Raw genomic sequence first — 21,435 nt, 5'->3', positions numbered from 1 at the left:
CGCCCGCGCGCTGCTGCTCGGCCTGGGTAAGCGCGTTGCGCTCGTCCTTTGACAATCGGGGAGTTTCCGCCGGCTACCGGGCACCTTGGAAATGATGTCTCTTGCGTGCCCGTCCGTCTCTCCCTCCAGCCCGGGAGGAGGGGGATCGGCATAAGAAGCGCTTTTCTTTGATAAATTAACTATTGGTCTATGTGTCATGCATGGATTTATACAGCTCCGTATTAGGCAGAATAAAAAGTCGAAAAGTTTTTGGGTTTTGCTTTTAAATTTGCTTTCTAGAGACCAATGCGCTCTGACCCTTCAAGCCGCGATCTTTCTCTAGGGGCCCGGGGTGGGGAGGGGGCGGGAGGAGATGAGCCCGGGGCGCGGGAGACCCTTTGGAAAGTAGTGCTTTCCTGCCCTTTGCCCTCCGTTCTCTAAGTCAAGCCTGGTTGAGCTCCCGGGGGCGCGGGCGGCAGGTTTGCTGGAGCCCCAGACCCCACAGGATGAAACCGCTGTTCTTACCTGGAGCGGAGGGACGCGCCCAGGTCCTGGAGCTCCTCGCCGCCAGTCGCCCGCTCACCTGCCCTTTCGGGTTTGTCCCTGAGCCCTCGTGGCGGATGGCTGGTCAGCGCTTTTCACTGGCGGGCATGGCACCCCACAGCCTGTAATCGCTGAGTGTACTTTGATGCCTATCATCATCCTATTTGAAATGAGTTAATGTTAGTCGACGGGGGTGGGGGGGGGGGGGGGGGGAATCTAGTGTAAGCTTCCTAGTTTGAATATATATATATGGCTTCTCTCCATTCCTTAAAGTTGAAGAGGAATTTGGAGTTGCATATGAAGATTTAAATAAGGAAATAAAACTTGCCAGTCTCACATTCTTTCTGGACGCGCAATGAGGCGGCTTCCCCTACCTACCTACCTACCTACCTACCTACCTGTGCAGGATGTGACAGTTAAATTGTTATTTCGACACGCCTTATCTCAGGGGTTGAGACCTAATGAAATGCATGCTACGCATAGTGGAACTTGTCTAAGTTCAGGAATGTAAGTGGACACTGGAAGTCTGGTTTCTACCAGAACTGTGCTGAGGACTTGGTAGAAGATTCTCTAGTAAATAATGTGGCTTTGTTGTCTTTGTTTTTAAATCTCTGTGAAAATAATAAAATTGGAAAGGTGACAGTCTTCCTAGAGTTAGAGCTTAACCTAGAGGTCACAGTGGCTTAGCGCTTTCCCCCCTCACCTGTAAGGTTGCATCTGAACAATGCCAAGTGTCTGTTCGGGGACAGTCATTAAATATTCTAATTTGAGACAGCAAGAGCCTATGAATAACCTGGTTACTACCCACCTATGTTGTGTGTGTTTTTGTTGTCATGAAAGTGCTTAACTCCTTTATTGCATTACTTAATTATAGTTCACTTATTTCATCAGCTGCCAAGCCCATTTCCAAATGAGCTAGGTCAGTTTCTGTTTTCCCAGTGTGTTCAGATATTTCTCTGCCACTAGGAAAGTTCCTGTTTGAAGTTCTATATCATTTCTCCACACTCTAAGCAAGGATGCAAGTCCAATAGTTTTATTCTAAAGCACCTGGAAAAGAATAGTTTTAGAATAGTTTTATTCTAAAACTTAGAATAGTTTTATTCTAAGCACCGGGAAAAAGATAAGATCATCTGTTAATTCTGAAATTGCCCCCTCCCCAACAAAAATATAATCTAGAAAAACTTTTCCCAAATGACTTTTCTCATTTATTTTAGATTTCAGCAAACTGTTTATTATTTCCATTTTGTGGAATTCATATGTCTCTTCGATACTTAGGGGCTCTTGATCTAAAATAAAGCATTTTCATTGATACCCAAATGGACTTTTGAGCATATTCCTGAATGATATCTCCAAGACAATTTCTGCGTACCTCATTGCACAATGACAGAGAATTGAGCAGAATAAACATTTATTTTCTTGAAAATATGGGAAGCATGGATCTCAATGAGACATTGGCTCTCCTCAGATCTTTTCTGTTGACCTGAGAGCTCGTGAGCTGCCTGAATGTTAGCACACCTGAGATGACACCTCTAGGCAGAAAACATGAGGACAGGCCTCTCCTGTCTGGGTTTTGACCCAGGTACCCAGCTGCCTTCCACATCACCTGGCCATATGAACAACTTGGGTAACTGGGGTATGTGGTTCCACATTGGGGGCCAAATCTAGGAGTTTGGAAGGGAACTAACAGTTACCAAGTGCCTACTGTGAGCCAATCATGCTGTGTGGTAGGTGCTTTACACATATCATCTCACTTACTTCTTAAAGGAACTGTATGAGGTTGGTATGAGTAGCCCAGTTGGACAGATGAAGGAACTAAGGCTCAGAAAGAAACTAGAGTAAATGGCAAGAATAAATGTCTTCTGTCCATTTTTGCCCAAGAATCTCCCATTTCCTGGTTAATAGTCACACAAAAGATACAAATGTCATGTAAGAAATCCTCTTCAAAGGGACTATAATTAAGGTGTGGTTTCCTCATCTATAAGACTTCACCCTGAGTATAGACTTATGCAAAGTGTCTAACTAATAAGGTTGTAATTTCTGCTGGGAACATTTCTTAGGAAGGAAGACAATGGTGAGACACCCCAAAGCTGTGATATCCTTGGGGAGGAGCACCCTGACAGCCATCCCCTTGGTATAGCAATTCTGGAAGCTTTAACAAGTGAAGAAATATGGCAGACTCAGTGTCCTCTGGCAATGTGTTATGAAAGACTGGGTGTCTACTTAGAGGGCAAAGAAAAGTTCTGTGACATTCTAGGTTAAAGTAATGACTTTATTAACTAGGATTCTATCTATAATACACAAGATGACTTGATAATTGTCCAGAAAAAATGTTAACCCTTAACTTTTTTAGGACAAAAATCCTGAATTTTAAATTTGAGGCATGAAAGTGAGTTAAATGCAAATCCTCTTGCAAACCCTCCAGATCAGGGAAAAAGTCTCACTCTCATATATAAAAATATACACATTTATATATGTCAAATTTGATAGTTTTGAAATCAAGAGACATAGATAGTACATAGAATATAGGGTTCACACCCCAGTTTTTTTATTTGATACTTCCAGAAAGATTTATTCCTTTGTGAACCTCAGTTTTCTCATCTGTAAGATGGAGATCATAATAACTATGTTATCAGGTTATTGTATATGGAATTAACAAATTGAATATTAGAAAATAATAAAAAATACTTTTAAAATTAGAGCTATTTTCATCATCATCATCATTAAGTGCTTTCTTATAAAACACCTCATTTAAACTTTATAACTCTCTTTTAACCAGGAAAGGTATCATTATTCACATTTTTTAAACAAGGAAACAAATTTAAAAAGAAGTGTTATCCCTCGCATAAGGCTTCATTTTTTAATGTGCGGACCTTCTGCTGGGGACAACCCTAACTCACTCTTCACTTTTGGTGAAAGATCTACTCATTCTTTAAGTCTGGAGAAAAGTGTCAAGCTTTCTCTGATAACCCCCTCCACCTTTCTTCTCCCACCACTCAAAAAGAAGTATGTAGATTTACCTGACAGGGAAGATACCATGGTCACAAAGACGGTTTTCTCAGGACCAGGGGTATCTCTTACACTCCAGATGTGCTGACCCCTGAGACGTCCCCAACTGTGGGAAACTCGATTGCACAATTTGTGGAAGTGGGGGACTGTGTTCACATTCTCCCCTGGCATAAATAAACAATATAAGATAAAGTAAAAATACATAAATAAATGTGCAGCCTGTCCCCCAGTCCCCTTATACCTCTCCCATTCCTGTGGTCCTGCCCTTTTCAAGTAATACTGTGCATCTAGCCCTGTTTCTCCTTACTGGTGCTGCACTTGTCTGTTTTCATTCACACTGTGATACACTAATATTAAGCACTCAGTAAATGTTAGTTGGATGCATGATTAGCTTGATACTTTTAGAATTCTCACCACTATGTTTTGACTCAGCCAGCTGTTCTTCGGAAATGTACTTGAGAAGCTAAATATTTTGAGACTAAGCAGTAGTTCTTTAAAATTCAACTTTGTTGTTTATGATAAAACCTAATAATTGTTCTATAAAACCTAATAATTGTTCTTCCCACGTTTCCCCATTCATGTCTGTATTCAGTGATGATATGCCTAAAAATATTTAAGCATATTTTAAATTACACACTGTGTGTGTGTGTGTGTGTGTGTGTGTGTGTGAGAGAGAGAGAGAGAGAGAGAGAGAGAGAGAGAGAGAGAGAGAGAGAAATTGAGCAGTGATATGACTGAATGATGAATAGTCAGTAAAAGAAAGAAAAGTATTGTTTTAGTAATGAAAGGGACCTTAGAGTAATTTAATCTAAATTCCATCCCCCTCTAACCTACTCCATTCCTAGGTCTCTATTTTCAGAGAAAAGGAATCTCAGCTGCAGGGAAATAAAATTAGTTTCTGAGCTACAACTAGACTCCATCCCTCATGTCTCTAATGCAGAGTCTGGGGGCCTTGGCCATATTCACATTATGGACTGGATAATCCTTTTATGGGAGTCTTCCTATGAATTGCAGGGTGTTCAGCAGCAATCCCTGGCTTCTACCCACTAGATGTCAGTAGCACCCCCCCCCCAGTTGTGACACCCAAAAATGCCACCAGGCATTGCCAAATGTCCCTGGTTGACAAAATTACTCTGGATTGAGAATCACTAGCCTAATGGGTTTTCCACTGGCACTCATAACTCAAAGTTTGAATAATCAATGCTTGAGTTACCAAGACAAATAAAATTAATATTAATGGTAAGCCAGATGCAAACATAAAACCAATTCTAGTGTTAAAAAAGTCAACTGAGCAATTTTTATTGCTGATTTTAGCACCATTTGCCCTGAATAATGATGAATCCTATTTATGATGGTGTCACTCATACTTTCTTCATATATAATTGCTTTGCTGACTACCCCATGCCTCCTTTTATAATTCTACCTATTGGTTCATACAACACTGAACTTCCTTTTCTCGTGAATTTCCTTGGCCATTTCTAATCACTCTTGATTACCTATTTCCTGAAGTTCTATCATACTCCATTTCATACTAGTTCCCTTGAGACATCTGAATGGCTCCTATGCCTTTAAAGGTCATATTCCCTTATATGAATTTCAAATAGGCTCCATCAACTCAATTCTTACTCTTTTATTTAAGATTTGTATTCCTAAGGGCCTAATAAGTGTAAATAGGTGACATATGAACTACATACTCAAATTCCTTCATTCATTATGTTCTCCGTTCATGTCTACCATTTCCAAGTGCCTCCGCAAATCTCCTGGTCTGCCTGTGTCTTACTCTTTTAATGGCACCACCCTCCTTGGTATTGTCTAGCCAGGAACTTGACATCATGTATGAATTCTCTCCTGTCCTCTTCATCCCCAGGTGTCTAGCCCATTAACTCTATTTAGGACAGGAGCTATATCTTTTCCACCAATTTTCCTTTCAGCATCTTGTTCAATATCTCACAGACAGAAAACCCTCAGTAGATATGTATTGAACAAATATAATTTGAGACATGTAGTTACTAAAAATAAACATAGGCAAATCTAGTCTCCTTTTTTATTTATTGGGCTTAACTAAGTTCTTCCCATCCTAGCATTATACTACGGTTGCATTTGTGCTTCTTACTGAAGCTGAAATCTCCAATTTAACAAAAATATATTTTCACAAAGTACAATTTTTAGCAGCTTCAAATGTGCTAGGTGCAGTATGCATTCTTGCTGAATGAAAAGCAATTAGCTTTGAGACTTTAATGTTACCTTTGTGTACTTATTTTTTCCTCTTTTTTTTGATGCTCGCTGATTAAAACTCAGTTCTTTTGCAAATTCATTTTTGGCATTAGGTCTTTAGAAAGAATGCATGTGATAATAATCATTGTTTCTAAAGATGCCATTACATATTCAAAGCTTCAGGCCACATACAATATGACCACAATGAAAAGAAGGCAAATGGCAAAACACTCATAATCTAAACTGTGGCCCCTTTAGGAGATGTTTCTTTTGAAACAATAATGTAATAGTAATTTATATTTCTGAATTGGCTCTATAGGGATAGGTATGAGAAACAAGATGGAAGGGACTTAAGGTAAAAAAAAAAGTTATATAAAGATCCTTCCATATGACATTATCTTGGAAGGAAAAAATGTACAATAAAACATTTGAAATAATATTCTAGAAATATATCTGGCTTTTAGGGAATGCATGCCCCGTATTAGGAGGTCTTAAGTCACAAAATTCCAAACACTGATATTAATAGCATTGTACCCTTTATACAAGAGGTGATATGCATCCACCTGCATTCTGAGAAGATTTCTATCATGAATAAGATATATCTTTAGCCCTCGTCGGTTTAGCTCACTGGATAGAGCGTCGGCCTGGGGACTGAAGAGTCCCGGGTTCGATTCCGGTCAAGGGCATGTACCTTGGTTGCAGGCACATCCCCAGTAGGGGGTGTGCAGGAGGTAGCTGATCGGTGCTTCTCTCTCATCGATGTTTCTAACTCTCTATCCCTCTTCCTTCCTCTCTGTAAAAAATCAATAAAATATATTTTAAAAAAATAAAATAAAATAAAAAAAGATATATCTTTAAATCTATTTTAGGGTGAAATAAACTAATCCCTTATATTTTGACACACTGATTCTTGATTTGAATGGCTTTAAGTGTAGTATTGTATGACTAATTATGAGCACTTTGAAGTATGATTTAGAAATTACTACCAAAATTGAAGGGTATAATGCCTCTGAATTGAAAAAAAAAGATGGCCTATGACGTCTTTCCTTTTCCCTTGACAAATAGGATCCTATGGCTATCTATTAATGTCAAAATTAAAAGAAATACTTATTTGAAACCATTATCATATCCACCTCTGGTTTCATTCTGTTTGGTCTCAAATAGTTTTAACTGGTTTTTCCATTTAGTTTTTAATGAAGTTTAGTTGAAAAGTTAACATTGAAAACCTGTAAGAAGAGAGTGGTTGCTTGAAACAAAGACAAAATTATTTATAAGTATATGAAAAGTAGGATGATACTGTAAAGTATTGCCAGTAGTGTTTTACATTATATCATGTAATAAAGATTTTCCAGTTATTTTAACCAAGGTGCAGCAAGACCTCATCTAATAGTGGAATGTAATTTAAAACAAAAGCACTCTTTCAAAGTGTACAAGACATAGGTACCTACTGTGTTACACACATATGCTAAAGTTATAGACCACCATGGAAGAGGTGGAAATCTAGCACTCCATGAGTAGATTGACATGTGACCAAAGCAAAAATGTGAATAAAACAGGTTTTACTACCTGTTTGGGCTAGGCAAATACTACAATTTATTATAAGTTTGGTGTTCTGTTCTAAACATAAAAGGTAAAATTAGGGAGAAAAAAATTGCATTCCTTTCATTCTGTAACCCATTTCATTTTATTTTGGGTCATTTTTATGTGCTTGATTTTTTTTCAAAGGGAGAAAAAAGGGAAGCCAATTTATTTCCGGAACTGCAATTGATTTTGCTGACTTGACTTGGTAGGCTAGTCACCAAGTCCCTGCCTTCTTCTAGATGAGCCCCTCAGTGCGGGCAAAAAAAGCAAGGTCAAAAGAAACCAGATGTAATTAGACACGTTTGACATTTGGCATTCCTCCTGCTATTGGGCAAGCACTTCTTAATGCTCCAGGGCCCACAACATTTAGTGCTACCCCCATTCAGGTAATGCCACTCAACCTCTCCCACGCGTGCGGTCCCCAATATTGTGTAAGGGTGTAGGCCCAGGCCCTGACTCACAGGGTAGAGGTGGTTTGTATCCTGTGAGTCACCAACACCACTTCCTGCTGGCGCAGTTGAGATTTCACTGAGACACAGTCTTTGAAAGGTGAAGGTAGAGAGATGAATAGGTGAGCTTCAGGATCCTAAAACCCATTTGGAAGTTTGACAGAAAAAATGGCCTCTAAAGGGATTTTGATTTTTATAGCAGTAATGAAACAGACATTTCACCTGCTAATTTTGAGTTCACAAATCATTTACCCCTTTTCGCCTTGTGCAGAATTCCTCGTGTTTTAGTTACCAATGCGAACTTGCCACTAGACCTGTTTTTCTCACACACGGACACTATCCAAAATCTTTAGTATCATAGTGAATTATTTACTTAGCAGGGCCCCTGGTCAAGGATCCAAACCCAAGTAGTTGAATCTTAGAGAGATCATTATGTTCAAATTAGAGGCCCGGTGCATGAAAATTCATGCACTGGCAGGGGTAATCCCTCAGCCTGGCCTGCCCCCTCTCACAGTCTGGGAACCCTCAGGAGATGTCCTACTGATAGCTTAGGCCCACTCCCCAGTCTGGCCTCCCTCTGCGGGAGGCGACCGGCTGATCAGGGGAAGGCACCACCCCCATCACCCCACTGCTGCTGTCACTGCTGTGGTCAGCCCTCACTTCTTAGTGCTGGCCCCACCCCCCGGCCCACCTGCTGGAGGGGGGCGATCTGGGGCCAGGCCAGCTGATGGAGGGGCTGTAAGAGGTTGAGGCACAGCAGGTCGCACCCCATCCAGCCTCTGTGGAGGTGTGGCACCACCCACGCCACTGCCTCTGTGGCTGCCTCTGCAGAAGGGGCAGCACTGGGACCGGGACTGCGCAGCCCCCTTTCCTGCTGCGTCTGCGGAAGGGGCCCGCTGCGCTGAATCGGCCCGTGCGGCCACCTCTCCCACGCCGCTGGCCCTCGGCGCTCACAGCCACTTCAGCTTTGTCCAGAAGGACATCCAGAAGAATGTCAGGAAGACGTCTGGTCTATCTGGTCTAATTAGCATATTACCCTTTTATTAGTATAGATAACACTAAAGTTATGATGCTAAAGTCATGAAAAACTGTAAGATTAAAGAAATATATGGATATGACGTTAGCATCTATTCCTTTCCTGTATGACTTTAAAGTAATGAGTAGTGATTCTTAAGGGTACAGGATTGTAGATATCAGAATCTTTCATGGTGGAGTTTTTCAGTTTTTTTTTTATCACCTCCACTTACTCCTTTACCCCAGTTTGCAAGGGTCTGGGGCAGAGGTGAGGTGGAGGGAAGCTTCAGAACCACTGTTTTAAAGCAATAGAGCTGTGCAGATGGACACATGATTGAGAGTTAGTTTTGCTATCTTACTGGTTACATACATTCGCGATGGAACTGGAGTCTACACACTTGCTTTTGAGAGTAGCATTTAAAATTATTTACAATTTCTTCTGTAAAACACCCGGATGTTGGATTAACGTCGTGAGTCTCACAGAAACCATCCTGAGTGATGGACTATGTCCAAGGGAGTGTCACAGGTTAGGAGAGCCTAGTTTTTGTGGAGGCACGCCCTGCACTGAACATTCTTTAGTTCACAAAGACAAATATTTCACCTGTGGCCTGACCAAGTGGAACAAAGTGCCCAACAGTGGGAAAATGAACAACTGCTAAAATCCTTCAAAAAAAAAAGGCCGAGAAGCAACACCCCCAAACCCTTAGCTGGATTCTAACACCGTCGCAGGTTGCAGCTGGAAGCAATCCTGAACAGGAGAGGCTAGTTTCTGATTCCTGCAAAGGATAAAAAAATGAGCTTCGAGTGTACATTTGCACACGGGACCTAGCTGGCCCTTTCCTGGTGGGAGAATTAGTAACATTACCTCCCAAGCACTCCTCAGATGGAGAAATATGGAAGACTAGGAGGGTCAAGGATGTAAATATACTTATTTAGAACTTCAGTTTGAGTTGAGCAGACTGTATACGTTAAAGGGTTTAGTTCTTCAGTTGTTAAAGTGCATGGCAAAATTATATTGAGATGTAGAACAAAATGGACTTGGATGAGATTCTAGCTCATTCTCCATGAAAAACTATGTGGACAAAGTAATCGTTTTTCATCTCTGTTCAACTGACAATAAAATCCAAACTTTAGCCATTTTTTGTTTTTCTCATTTAAGAAACATGGTTTCCTCCTTCCCCCTTATAATAGTAATTGAGGCAACATTTACATTGTTGTAGAAATACAGAAGGGGGGATAGCTCTAATATTCAAAAAGTATTTTCAAATCATTGAAAGATTATGAGGCTTGATGTCAAAAGGTACATTTCTGTCTTAACTGTCTTCACAGTTAAGACAGAAAAGATAATTGGTCTTGGACAAGACATTTAATTTAACTGCACTAAGGTTGTTTGGGGCTAATAACTACTTCACAAAATTGTTAGAAGTGTCAAGTGTGAAACATTAAATTACAAACTATGATGCTGATACAGAAAATATGCAATTTGCTTAACAGATACATGCCTCCTTGGAGAAAAAGAAAGTAATCTTGGTACAGACCAGTAGAGGGCACTGCCTGTATATACTGCTAACATTAGACACTAGATGTTGACTTTGAAGGAACATCTCTGGTGATCTCTGGTATGTTAGGCATTATTTCAGAAAAATACCATTTTATTTAATTCTTCCAAAAACTCTAAGGGAGGGAAATACATTGCTCAAGTTTTCTCTCAGGATTGCCTTTTGTTGCCTCCCTTTGGGATTAAATAATCTGCTTCAATTACATTTCCCTTGTTTGTTCCATGTGATGTCTATTATACGCTAACATTGTTGTCTGTTTCCAAATTCTCCAAGTGCCCCGTTCACAACAATACTATGTACCCTTAGGAAAGTTGCTTAAACTTTTTATGTTTTAGTTTTCTCATATGTCTAATAGCAACACTAGTATCTTCCTCTAAGAGTCCATAGGGGATTAAATGAGATAATAAAGACAAGGAGGATAGAATCATCCCTGCATGTAGTATGTGTTCAAGAAATGTTAACTGCTGCCAATGTTACCACTAACACCACCATTTATATATATTTTTTAATATATTTTATTGATTTTTTACAGAGAGGAAGGGAGAGAGAGAGTTAGAAACATCGATGAGAGAGAAACATCGATCGGCTGCCTGCTGCACATCTCCTACTGGGGATGTGCCTGCAACCCAGGTACATGCCCTTGACCGGAATCGAACCTGGGACCTTTCAGTCCGCAGGCTGATGCTCTATCCACTGATCCAAACCGGTTTCGGCCACCATTTATATTTATATAATAATTACTCATAAGAATGGAAAGAGTGGTTGTAGTACAAATACCTGACTATTAAACAGATGAGACTAAACTCTCTTTAGTAAATACCTATGCAATTAAAAACATTCATATTATGCTTTCTACTCAATGAAGAAACTACCTGAGTCACTCTGGTGCCTGTTTTCCAATATTTGCCTTTTTGTTGGAGATACAGGATGAAACGCTATGTTCAAATGCTTCCTGGGCTGACAGAAACTGTTCCTACGGCTCGGTGTATGAGTGTGCATTCCGAGTTAGATAAGATATACCCTGACTTTGCCTAGCTTACATTTTACAATGCAAGAGTAATTTAGAATTTAGGCACTTAAGTCAACAAGGAATATATCTTAGGTAGAGAGTCCTGCATAGTTGTTATCATAAGTAGAACCTAATTCTTATTTGAATCATTCTTTTGTGATAGGTTCTATCTTGGAGCATTGCTTCAAGCATAACATGGAATAAAACATTAGAAATCCTACAATTTTTGAATTTCTAAGCTTTTTAGGATATCAAACTTCAAAATCAGGTCTTGGAAAAGGTTCCTGTGAAAGATTTGAAGCAGGTTAAATCTGTAGCTAACTATGAATACAATGCCAAAGCTATTACCCTTGGACCTAAGACCTGGGGGTTCATTTTCAATTATATGCCTATTTCCAGGAATGATTTTCTTTTATGGTTTCAATGGATCAAATTCTAAATGCTGCATTATTGTGGAAATCTGACCAAGCTTTTTTTCCTTGAAGCATTAATTACATATTTGATTTTTTCCCCATAAACAGGTTTTCATCTTCTACATCTAGTTCTTGGAACCACTGTGATTCCTTCGTGTATCCCGGGAGAATCTGAAGACAACTGCACAGCTTTAGGTAAGCCCAACTTTATCAACAGCGCTTCAGAGGATTACATATTGTTAACAGAAATGCAAACTCAAAGACTATAAATACATATGAAATTGGGTGGGGGGAGAAGGAAGGGAAATAGCTACTGTGTTAACAAACGAATTTTTAACTCCCTTATGAACTAGCAACCTGGAAAACATACAAAGAAATAATTGAGGGAAGAGGGACTGTGTTTCTAGTTACATGGAAAAACTTGATCTTAAAGAGATAAGGAACAAGAAAATCAGATTCCCTAGAACAGCGGTTCTCAACCTGTGGGTCGTGACCCCTTTGGGGGTCGAACGACCCTTTCACAGGGGTCGCCTAAGACCATCGGAAAACACATATATCATTACATATTGTTTTTGTGATTAATCACTATGCTTTAATTATGTTCAATTTGTAACAATGAAAATACATCCTGCATATCAGATATTTACATTACAATTCATAACAGTAGCAAAATTACAGTTATGAAGTAGCAACGAAAATATTTTATGGTCACTACAACATGAAGAACTATATTAAAGGGTCGTGGCATTAGGAAGGTTGAGAACCACTGCCCTAGCGCCATTCCCCAGAGCTTTGCTGAGAAACCATTGTTACAGGCTGGATCCCAGGCAAAACTGTCTTCACAGTTAAGACAGAAAACAATCCACGTGTGGCTCAAGCTGAAACTTTGTACACAGTAGATCATCAATCTATTTTCATTTTATTTTTGTAAGAGGAACAAGTGATGTTCTGTCTTTGTAGTCACAGCACTCATTCGAAAACTTTCATGGATTACTTACTATGTGACAAACATAGTGTTTAGGCCTAGGGATGCAAAGATAAGTGGATGCACAGTCTCTCTCAAGGACCCTAGAGGACTCTGATGGGGGTTCAAGAGAGACTTGCTTTATATTTAGTCAAAGGTTGTTGAGTCATTGAGTCAAGGGTTATCCTGAGCTATTGAGCCCAGAGTTATCTGAGGAACCAAGATATTTTCCAAAAATTCACCTTCTCTCTTGTCGTCCTTCATCACGGTGCTCTCTGGAGGTCTGGTCTGCCTTCTTCTCCCTTTTCTGATTATTTGAACTAGAGTATTGCAATCAAGATGCTATTTTTTAAAAAAATTATGTCATGAGCATTCTTCACATTTTAATAACTAAAATATTCTAAAGTGAATTGTACATGTAAACTGCAACACTGTCTCTAACAAAGCTCCTATTTCCATTGGCCTCAGTAACTCAGGGTTTATCCAGTTCATGCTCAGGACTCATTGTTAGAGATGTTGGGAGGCTTTGGTTGATTTCTTTGATGGTAACCTCAACAATTCTGGAATGCACACCAGAGCAAGCCTTACTAGCTTACAAGCCATTATAGAATTAAACTATTTTAAATAAATTAATGTATTCAGTTTAAACTTGCTTTTGGAATAATGAATTTTATAATTATTTTGAGATTTGAAAAAAAAATTGGACTAATTTTGGTTAAGTGAATAATTGTGGAGGGTAATAATGTGTGTGTGTGTGCGTGTGTGTGTCCCTCAACTTACCTTTTCTACCTTTACATGTTGTCATTTGAGAATTAAATCCCCAGGTCTGTCTGGTTTAGTCTGTTGGCCACTTTCTTTTGGACTCAGGTGTTGTCTCTTGATAAGGGAGTGTGATAATAGAGTGACTCCGTGTTCCTGAAAATTCGTCTCTACTGATTGGTACCTGACCTGCTTCGTCACAGCAGATCAGTGATTACTATTATTAAAGGATGATTCATGCTTCCAAGAAGGCAACAGAATATATTCAACTCTCCATTTTCTTCACAGTTAAGACAGAAAACAATCCACGTGTGGCTCAAGTGTCAATAACAAAGTGTAGCTCTGACATGAATGGCTACTGTTTGCATGGACAGTGCATCTTCCTGGTGGACATGAGTGAAAAATACTGCAGGAAATATCCCCAAACAAACAAACAAACAAACAAACAACATCTTTTAACCTAGATTTCTCTATTTTTATTTATTTATTGAAGTTACTCTATATTTCCATGGGGAGCAGTTTATATGTACTATGAGCATACAGTTTATATGTCCGATTAAACACTTTATTAAGTAAGTTTTTTTTAAAAAAGTTAGGGGGCAAATAGTAGTAGTTATCAAATTGTATAGATACTTCAGGGGTACAGATTGGGGGAGGGGTTCAGATGCCTCCCTCTCCCATGTGCCACAATAGCAGCTCAACTTCTAATCTTGCCCCTGGACGTATATTTATCAACCACTGTTTTAGGAATTGATTCCACTGACGTAGACAAAAAGCACTTCAAACCTGAAAAACTTACAAAACCCTATTCCAGGTGGACAGTCACCTGGCCGCTGAACTGGACTGTCATTTTCATACCACAATTTAGCTTGAGAGCAATATGGGGCTCTTCGTATCTAGCGGCCTGGTTCTAGGTCAGGCTTTGAATGCATCTTTTGCCAAACCTTGTTGATTTCTTGCATCATAGTGTGAGATTAGTTCTTACAAAACTAAGCCGCAGCCATGATTTGAGAACATTTATTGATCTTTCTCTTGCCTTTCCCTTTAGGTGTGAGGTGGGTTATGCTGGTGTCCGATGTGAGCACTTCTTTTTAACGGTCCAACAACCCCTGAGCAAAGAATACGTGGCTCTGACTGTGATTCTTATTCTCTTCGTTCTTCTCTTCGTCGCTGGCTCCATATACTACTTCTGGAGATGGTAAGACAGCGCTTTGACACTGTTTTTATCAGTCACTTTTATACAATACAGACTTTTAAACTGGGTAAAAACATGGACAAAGTATTCTTTAGAAGGAGAAGATAGACTCTGCACTGATTTTATTTAGGAAGAAGTTGTAGTAGCAGAACATCTCGATTTGATTCTACGATTATCTCTGTTACTTATTACCTATGTGACCTTATGCATAGGGAGTGTGAAACTTGGGAGTATCAGTTCCTTATAAAATGCAGAGAGAATTCCTTATCCTACATTAATTACAGAACTCAGTATTGAATATGATAATAAATATGAAATAAGCCATAAGCCATGATGCCAGTGTTCTACTTAGGCACTTGTATTTAATTTATTGGGTCAAGTTTTGTATTTCATAAAATACAGCATCATAAATTAATAACCCCAGAAACTTAGGGTCTTAAAATTTAAGGCAGACAAATAGAAATGAGTTTCCAGGCAATGATAAAAGCTTACTTTTAAAAAGTGGTTCAGGTCAGTCTGCAGAACAGTCCCATCCATCCTCATGTACAATGCCATGCTGCTAGGACCAGGGTATGGGAACAGTGTGAATTAGATCCTAACAGATGCTATTAAAATGTCTCCATGAAATCCTTCTTATTTTGAAACTGTTACAAATCGCTCCATGTACATTTGAATAATTTTTTATGAAAGTAGTGGACTTCTACTGTTGATGGTCTGAAGTGTGCTACTTTTATAAGATTAATTTTTTTTGCCCATGTTTGATTTTAAGTATTCACTAAATAATAATGCCTTCCTAATTAGTTATGACCACAGAACTAGATATGATTAAATCTGAAATACACCTGGAAGGTCTTCGACTACAGTTCTTTCCTTGGTAAAGATGGGAAAATGAAATCCAGAGTGGCCACCTGACATGCCCCAGCTCATGTAGTTGACAAGTGGCAGGACTGAGTCTAAACGAAGGCTTTTTAATGTATTCTTCCACTACGCATAGGCTATATGCTTCATTCCAAAATGGGTAGAAAATAAACTCAAAATGTTTGGAAGATAGCTTGAATGAAAGATGATTCTAAATTGTGATAGCCCTAGCCGGTTTGGCTTAGTGGATAGACTGTTGGCTTGCAGACTAAAGGGTCCCGGATTTGATTCCCGTCAAGGGCACTGCCTGGGTTGCGGGCTCGATCCCCAGTAAGGGGCGTTCAGGAGGCAGCCGATCAATGATTCTCTCATCATTGATGTTTCTATCTCTCTCTCCCTCTCCCTTCCTCCCTGAAATCAATAAAAATATATTTTTAAAAACCCACAAAATAAATGGTGATAGATTTATGAATCCTAGGTAGGAGATCTTGGCCAGGTTATGTGACCTATTTGTACTTCACTTTCTTCATCTGTAAAATGAAGATGGCAATGTAAATGTGAGGATAAAATAAATAATGAATGTATAGCACTTAGAACATTGTCAGTAACCTAGTTAGTGTCTGATAAATCCTAGTTATTTTAATTTTTATTGGTGATAGCATTATATCATTGTGATGGGTAGAATGTAATAATATAGTGTGATATTCAAAATACTAGTTCTTAAGTAGGTAGGTAGAGATGAAGGAAACAAAGGTGAGAGAGAGAGAGAGAGAGAGAGAGAGGAAGAAAAAAACAAAAACAAATGAGGCTTAAATGTGGTCACATGCTCTTGAAATTTTACAATTTTCAAGATAATGTTAAGGCCTCTGAGGTCTCCTTTAACTATGTTTCACCATTTCCTCCCCCCAATTTTTAAGTCCCCCCCCCAAAAAAATTGTTTGAACACAGAATGTTATTTCTTCTTCTCTCTTTTTTTTTTCTTGTCCAACCTAAACCTATTCACCTTTGTCATTCTGGAAACACTATGCAGATGCACCTTTTGAGTCCATATACGTGTTCCTTTTGTTAACGTACTTTGTTCTCATTACTGTTAATGGCAGTGCTAACAGTTTCATTTCTGAATATTTCCAGGTACAGAAATCGAGAAAGTAAAAAGTCAAGGAAGGAGTACGAAAGGGTGACCTCAGGAGACCTGGCGTTGCCACAAGTCTGAGTGGCGCCACCAAGCTCAAGGGCCGGGATGCACAGCAAGCCTGATGATGTTAATATTCCTATTTTATTAATAATATTTATGTTGGGTCATGTGTTAAGTCAACAATGGTATATTTTTAATATATTTGGAAACTTTTTTACTTCTGTTTTATTTTTAACAAACTATTTGTAAATGTACACAAACTAATATAGAAAGAAAATTGATATTTTTTTTCTTGAGCTAAGTGCTTTATTGAAAGCTTCAAACTTATTTGTCTGCTACAAATAAGTTGCTCGGGAAGTGTCAGCAAAGGACAGATTTCTGTAAGCCTAAATATATGGTCAAATCAGTTTAATAAGTATATTTTTCCACTCCTCAAAGCAATGATGATTGGTTTGTTTATACCGTAGTTTGATGTATAACTTGACTCCACTGTGTCATATATTGAAACAATGATATAATGGGAATTGGGGAGAAGCAAATATAGATCGTGTGCTAAACACTACACATTTGAAACAAACTAAACTGGGAGAGCTCTGCTCCCTCCAGGCCCATCCTCAGCTATAACTCTGTTTACCTGCTTAAAGGGGAAGTAGACAATTCCTTATTCCAACCCACAGCTCCTATGGATACTAGTCACCCGTCTAACAGATTCTCCTTAAGGAAAATGAACCAATTTATACCATCTTTTATGCAAATAGTAGATATTTTTATAGCTTCACAAAGTTCCTTTTTTTGTACAGCATTTATGTGAGGCAACTCTTGCTTCTGAGACAATTTTTTTTTTAAAAAAAATCCACACTTACAGCTTCTTTTTAAGAGTATTTATTTTTGTAAGGATTTTGTTGAATTCTAAGGTTAACTCATAGTCCAAAATTTGATGGACTAATCATTATTTTAAAGTACAAGACAATAGTTATATATATTGTCTAAAGGCAGAAATAGTTGTTTTCTACCGAATAAATTTTTAACTTAAGAAATAAAGTAAGTAGCTTCTTGTAGAATTTGAAATTATATATTTAAAATTATATCCTGATGCAGAACATGGGGAAAACAAGAAAAAATAAGCCATAATGTATTTTTCCAAATGAACACATTTGAAAGTTTTTACAATTTAGACTTAACCATTCATTCCTTCTGATGAAGACTGGGATGAAACCAGGGCCTTATTTTCTGTCTTTTGTTTATTTTGGGGAAGGGACTATGGTTTCTCCTGTGCTCAGAGCCTATGGTCTCAGTGAGCTAGTAAGGATGCTTGGGGCAACTGCATAAGGAGTCACAGCTGTTACCACCTGGGTGTTGCAGGGAGACTATCTCGCTGAATGTAGACCTTTAGTTTCTCAGCATCACACACTTGATCAGGGAGCGTCTATTCTTTCCCACTTGTTGTCCTGACATGTGCTAGGGCAACAAAGATAAAATAAGTGATGGCTAACCTCTGAGGTGCCAGGTGCCAGGACTTGCTTCCACATGTACCCCTGCATTATATAGCCTGGTGCATTCACATGATGCTTATCCAAAGTCCTGAACCTGGTTCTTTACTACTAGGAGAACAAATTATTTGTGTATGTGTGCATATTCACATACAAACACACAGGTACATGTGAGCTCAGTTAATCAAATTATAATCACTTGTCACTTTATCAAAAATATATAAAACTTAAAAACAAGATAAAGAGAAGTAAAATAAAATTCAGTGAGCTCAAAAAGGATATTTCTGTTTGCCATCTAATATAGCTGAAGCCAAATGTGTAAGAACACATTTTAAATCCTATACATACTTATTGACACCTGTAAACAAAGTCTGCCTATTTTAAGTGATCTGCATTGCTTCAGAGTATTTATTGACTAACCAAGAAATCAGCTTCAATTCATTAATTTTACTGACAAGAAGGAAGTCATAGTGGTTTATCTGAAGCATCTCAACTCATATTGCATCACTAATTGTAAGTAGTTAGGTGTGTTTTTAATCTTCATTTAAGGATGTTTATAAAACTAGCCCCCGTAAAAGTTAAGTCTTTATTTAGAAATACATGTTAAATAATCAAAAGGTAGGACCCAGATTGCTTTTTGTGGATGAAAAGTAAGTAAAAAATAATTGCCTTAATGAGGATAATGCTGGGCAAAAATAAAAGTAAAATTATTACTATTAGCTCATGTTTCCTATAAGCAATGGAAATATTTTGGTTCACATTTAGTATGTCTTCCTTATTTTACAGATTTCTCACTATATTTCTAGAAGGGGCTATTCATAGCCAAGATATTGAGAACAAATGTAAATCCAATGTATATATGATAATTCATGGCTTCCTACCAAGACCATACAATAATGTAACTCGCTTAACATACTCTATAGCCAAGAACATAAGTACTATGATTAGTACTAAAGGTTTTACCTCAAAATTGAGATATATGTGTATATATGTGTGTGTGTATATATATATATACAGAACATTTATAGTACAATAGATCACTACCATTCTAGACATTTTTTATTTTGCTCTCATCTTTCTGCCAATGTCAAAGCAATGGGAGAAATGGTGCACTAGCATGACTAGTCTAACTCAGATTTTTATTTTGTGTCTGGGAAAAAGCTAAAATCAATTTCTGTCAGATAATATATTTTCATACAACAAATGCATAATACTAGGTTCTAATTTCTATTGATTTCAATAATGCAGTTTGTAAAAGCTAATGTCTGATCCACTTTGTCATTTTTGCTGCAATATCCATTCTACAGACTTGGAAAAAATGCATTTATTTTGCTTCCTAATATTTTCAGTTTTTTTCTACTCTTACTTATATGGGAGAAAAGGGAGTAACAGCGTATATAAACAGTGTTCTGGAGTACTTTGTAATACTTTAATTTGAGAAAAATTTTACCTAAAACATAGCTGTTATTCAAATTGGTACAATGTTAAAAGTATTTTTCTCTTTGCTTTTTTTGTATTCTGTAATTGCACTTTTTAAAATTGAAGAGCCATTTTGGTATACAGTTTATATTAAAGATGCTATGGAACATAAAGTTGTATTGCCTGTGGATTAAAGTAACTTATTTGATAATGAATTTTATCTGAGTACTGAATTGTATCAATTTGTTTGTGTTCAATATCAGCTTTGATAATTGTGTACCTTAAGATATTGAAGGAGAATATAATTACTTTACAAGATATTGTTAATGTTTATTTATTTTTGTTGAGAAATGGAAAAAAATTTGAAAAATAAAGCCGTGCATAAAAACTTTACCAATATAGTCTCTTTCTTTTTCCTCATAATGTATGCTAGGTCTTAAAAGCGGTGACAGGACTACAATGTGGTTAGATATAAAGACATATGGTCTTAGTTTGGGAAAGCATTATATAACTTTATCACATTTTATTGCCCACCATAGTAAAAAATTTCTTTGAAATATAAAAAGTCACATTATTTATAAAATTCTAGGTGTTAGTATTTTAAAAGAGTATTTAGAATATTAAAGAAGAGTATTTCAAACAAAATAGATACCCTATTTAATAAAAAATAACTGATATTATTTTGAAGAACTTTTTTTTTACATTTGATATTATTTTGTATTACTTTCAGGTGTACAGCATAGTGGTTAATCATATTCTTTACAAAGTATTGCCCTGATATTTCCAGTACCCACCTGGCCCCATACCTAGTTATCACAATATTATTGACTATATTTTCCTATGCTGTACTTTAAATCCCCATGACTATTCTGGGACTACCAATTTGTACTTTTTGATCCCTTCACGTTTTGCACCCTTCCCCTAAACCCCCTTCCCCTCTAGCAATCATCAGTCTGTCTGTACCTTTGAGTCTTTTGGTTTGTTCATTTATCTTTTTTTTTTAGAATACACATATAAGTGAAATTATATAGCGTTTGTCTTTCTCTGACTGACTTATTGCACTTAGAGCAGTGGTTCTCAACCTTAGCTGCACATTAGATTGCACCTTGGCTGCCCAGGTGATTCTAATGTGCAGCCAAGGTTGAGAACCACTGACTTAGAGCAAAGTAGTGGCAATATGCTGAATTATAACATAAATAACTTCATTGAACAGTTTCTTATTTTAAAAGAGAATTTTTGTGCTCACAGAACATTTATTTTAAGTAAAGACTTATTTTTTTCCTTTATAAAATATGTGTATGTGAATAACTATGTATAGTGTCAGATGGGTACCAGACTTAATGGGGTGATCACTTTGTAAGTTATATGAATGTCTAATCACCATGTTGTACACTAGAAACTAGCATGATATTGTATGTCAACTGTAATTGAAAAGATTTTTAAAAAAATAAAGTGAAAAAATGAAAAGAATAAATACCTTACTAAGGAGTAACTTTTGAAAGAATACATCAGCCAGAACATGTATCATGATGCCCTCAGCTTCTACCAACTAAGAGGCTTGGCTTCCCCAGGCCTTTCGAGCAGGAAAAGCTGGTCCCTCTGAACTTCATCGCAGTAATGGCTTTCTTCGTTCATGCTTCAGCAACCTGTAGAGTGCTGTACCAGTTATTAGCTCCTTGGACCATGTCACAGTCTGAAGATAGGGCAGGGAGGCATAGCTATGACCATTTTACAGGGAGGTAAAATCATTTGTCCAGGATCACAGTGATAGTAAACGGTGAAGATGGTATGAGAAACAAGGTCTTCCGATCCCCAATTCCACTGTCATCCTGGCCCTGTAAGAAGCAG

The 21,435-nt window shown here is 37.9% G+C and overlaps 1 protein-coding gene across 1 annotated transcript; it reads left to right on the top strand.

Annotated features, from left to right (window-relative positions):
- The first annotated feature begins 6 nt into the window (after positions 1-6).
- Positions 7-19,940, top strand: EREG (epiregulin). The gene is made up of 5 exons (XM_014546600.1): positions 7-26; positions 11,876-11,962; positions 13,779-13,902; positions 14,539-14,688; positions 16,675-19,940. Exons 3-5 carry the CDS (start codon positions 13,838-13,840, stop codon positions 16,754-16,756), a joined length of 297 nt encoding a protein of 98 aa, XP_014402086.1. The 5' UTR covers positions 7-26; positions 11,876-11,962; positions 13,779-13,837; the 3' UTR covers positions 16,757-19,940.
- The last annotated feature ends 1,495 nt before the right edge of the window (positions 19,941-21,435 follow it).

Source organism: Myotis brandtii, unplaced genomic scaffold (genome assembly GCF_000412655.1).
Source record: "Myotis brandtii unplaced genomic scaffold, ASM41265v1 scaffold453, whole genome shotgun sequence".
NCBI classification, from domain to species: domain Eukaryota; kingdom Metazoa; phylum Chordata; class Mammalia; order Chiroptera; family Vespertilionidae; genus Myotis; species Myotis brandtii.
This window is presented reverse-complemented; position numbering and strand designations above follow the sequence as displayed.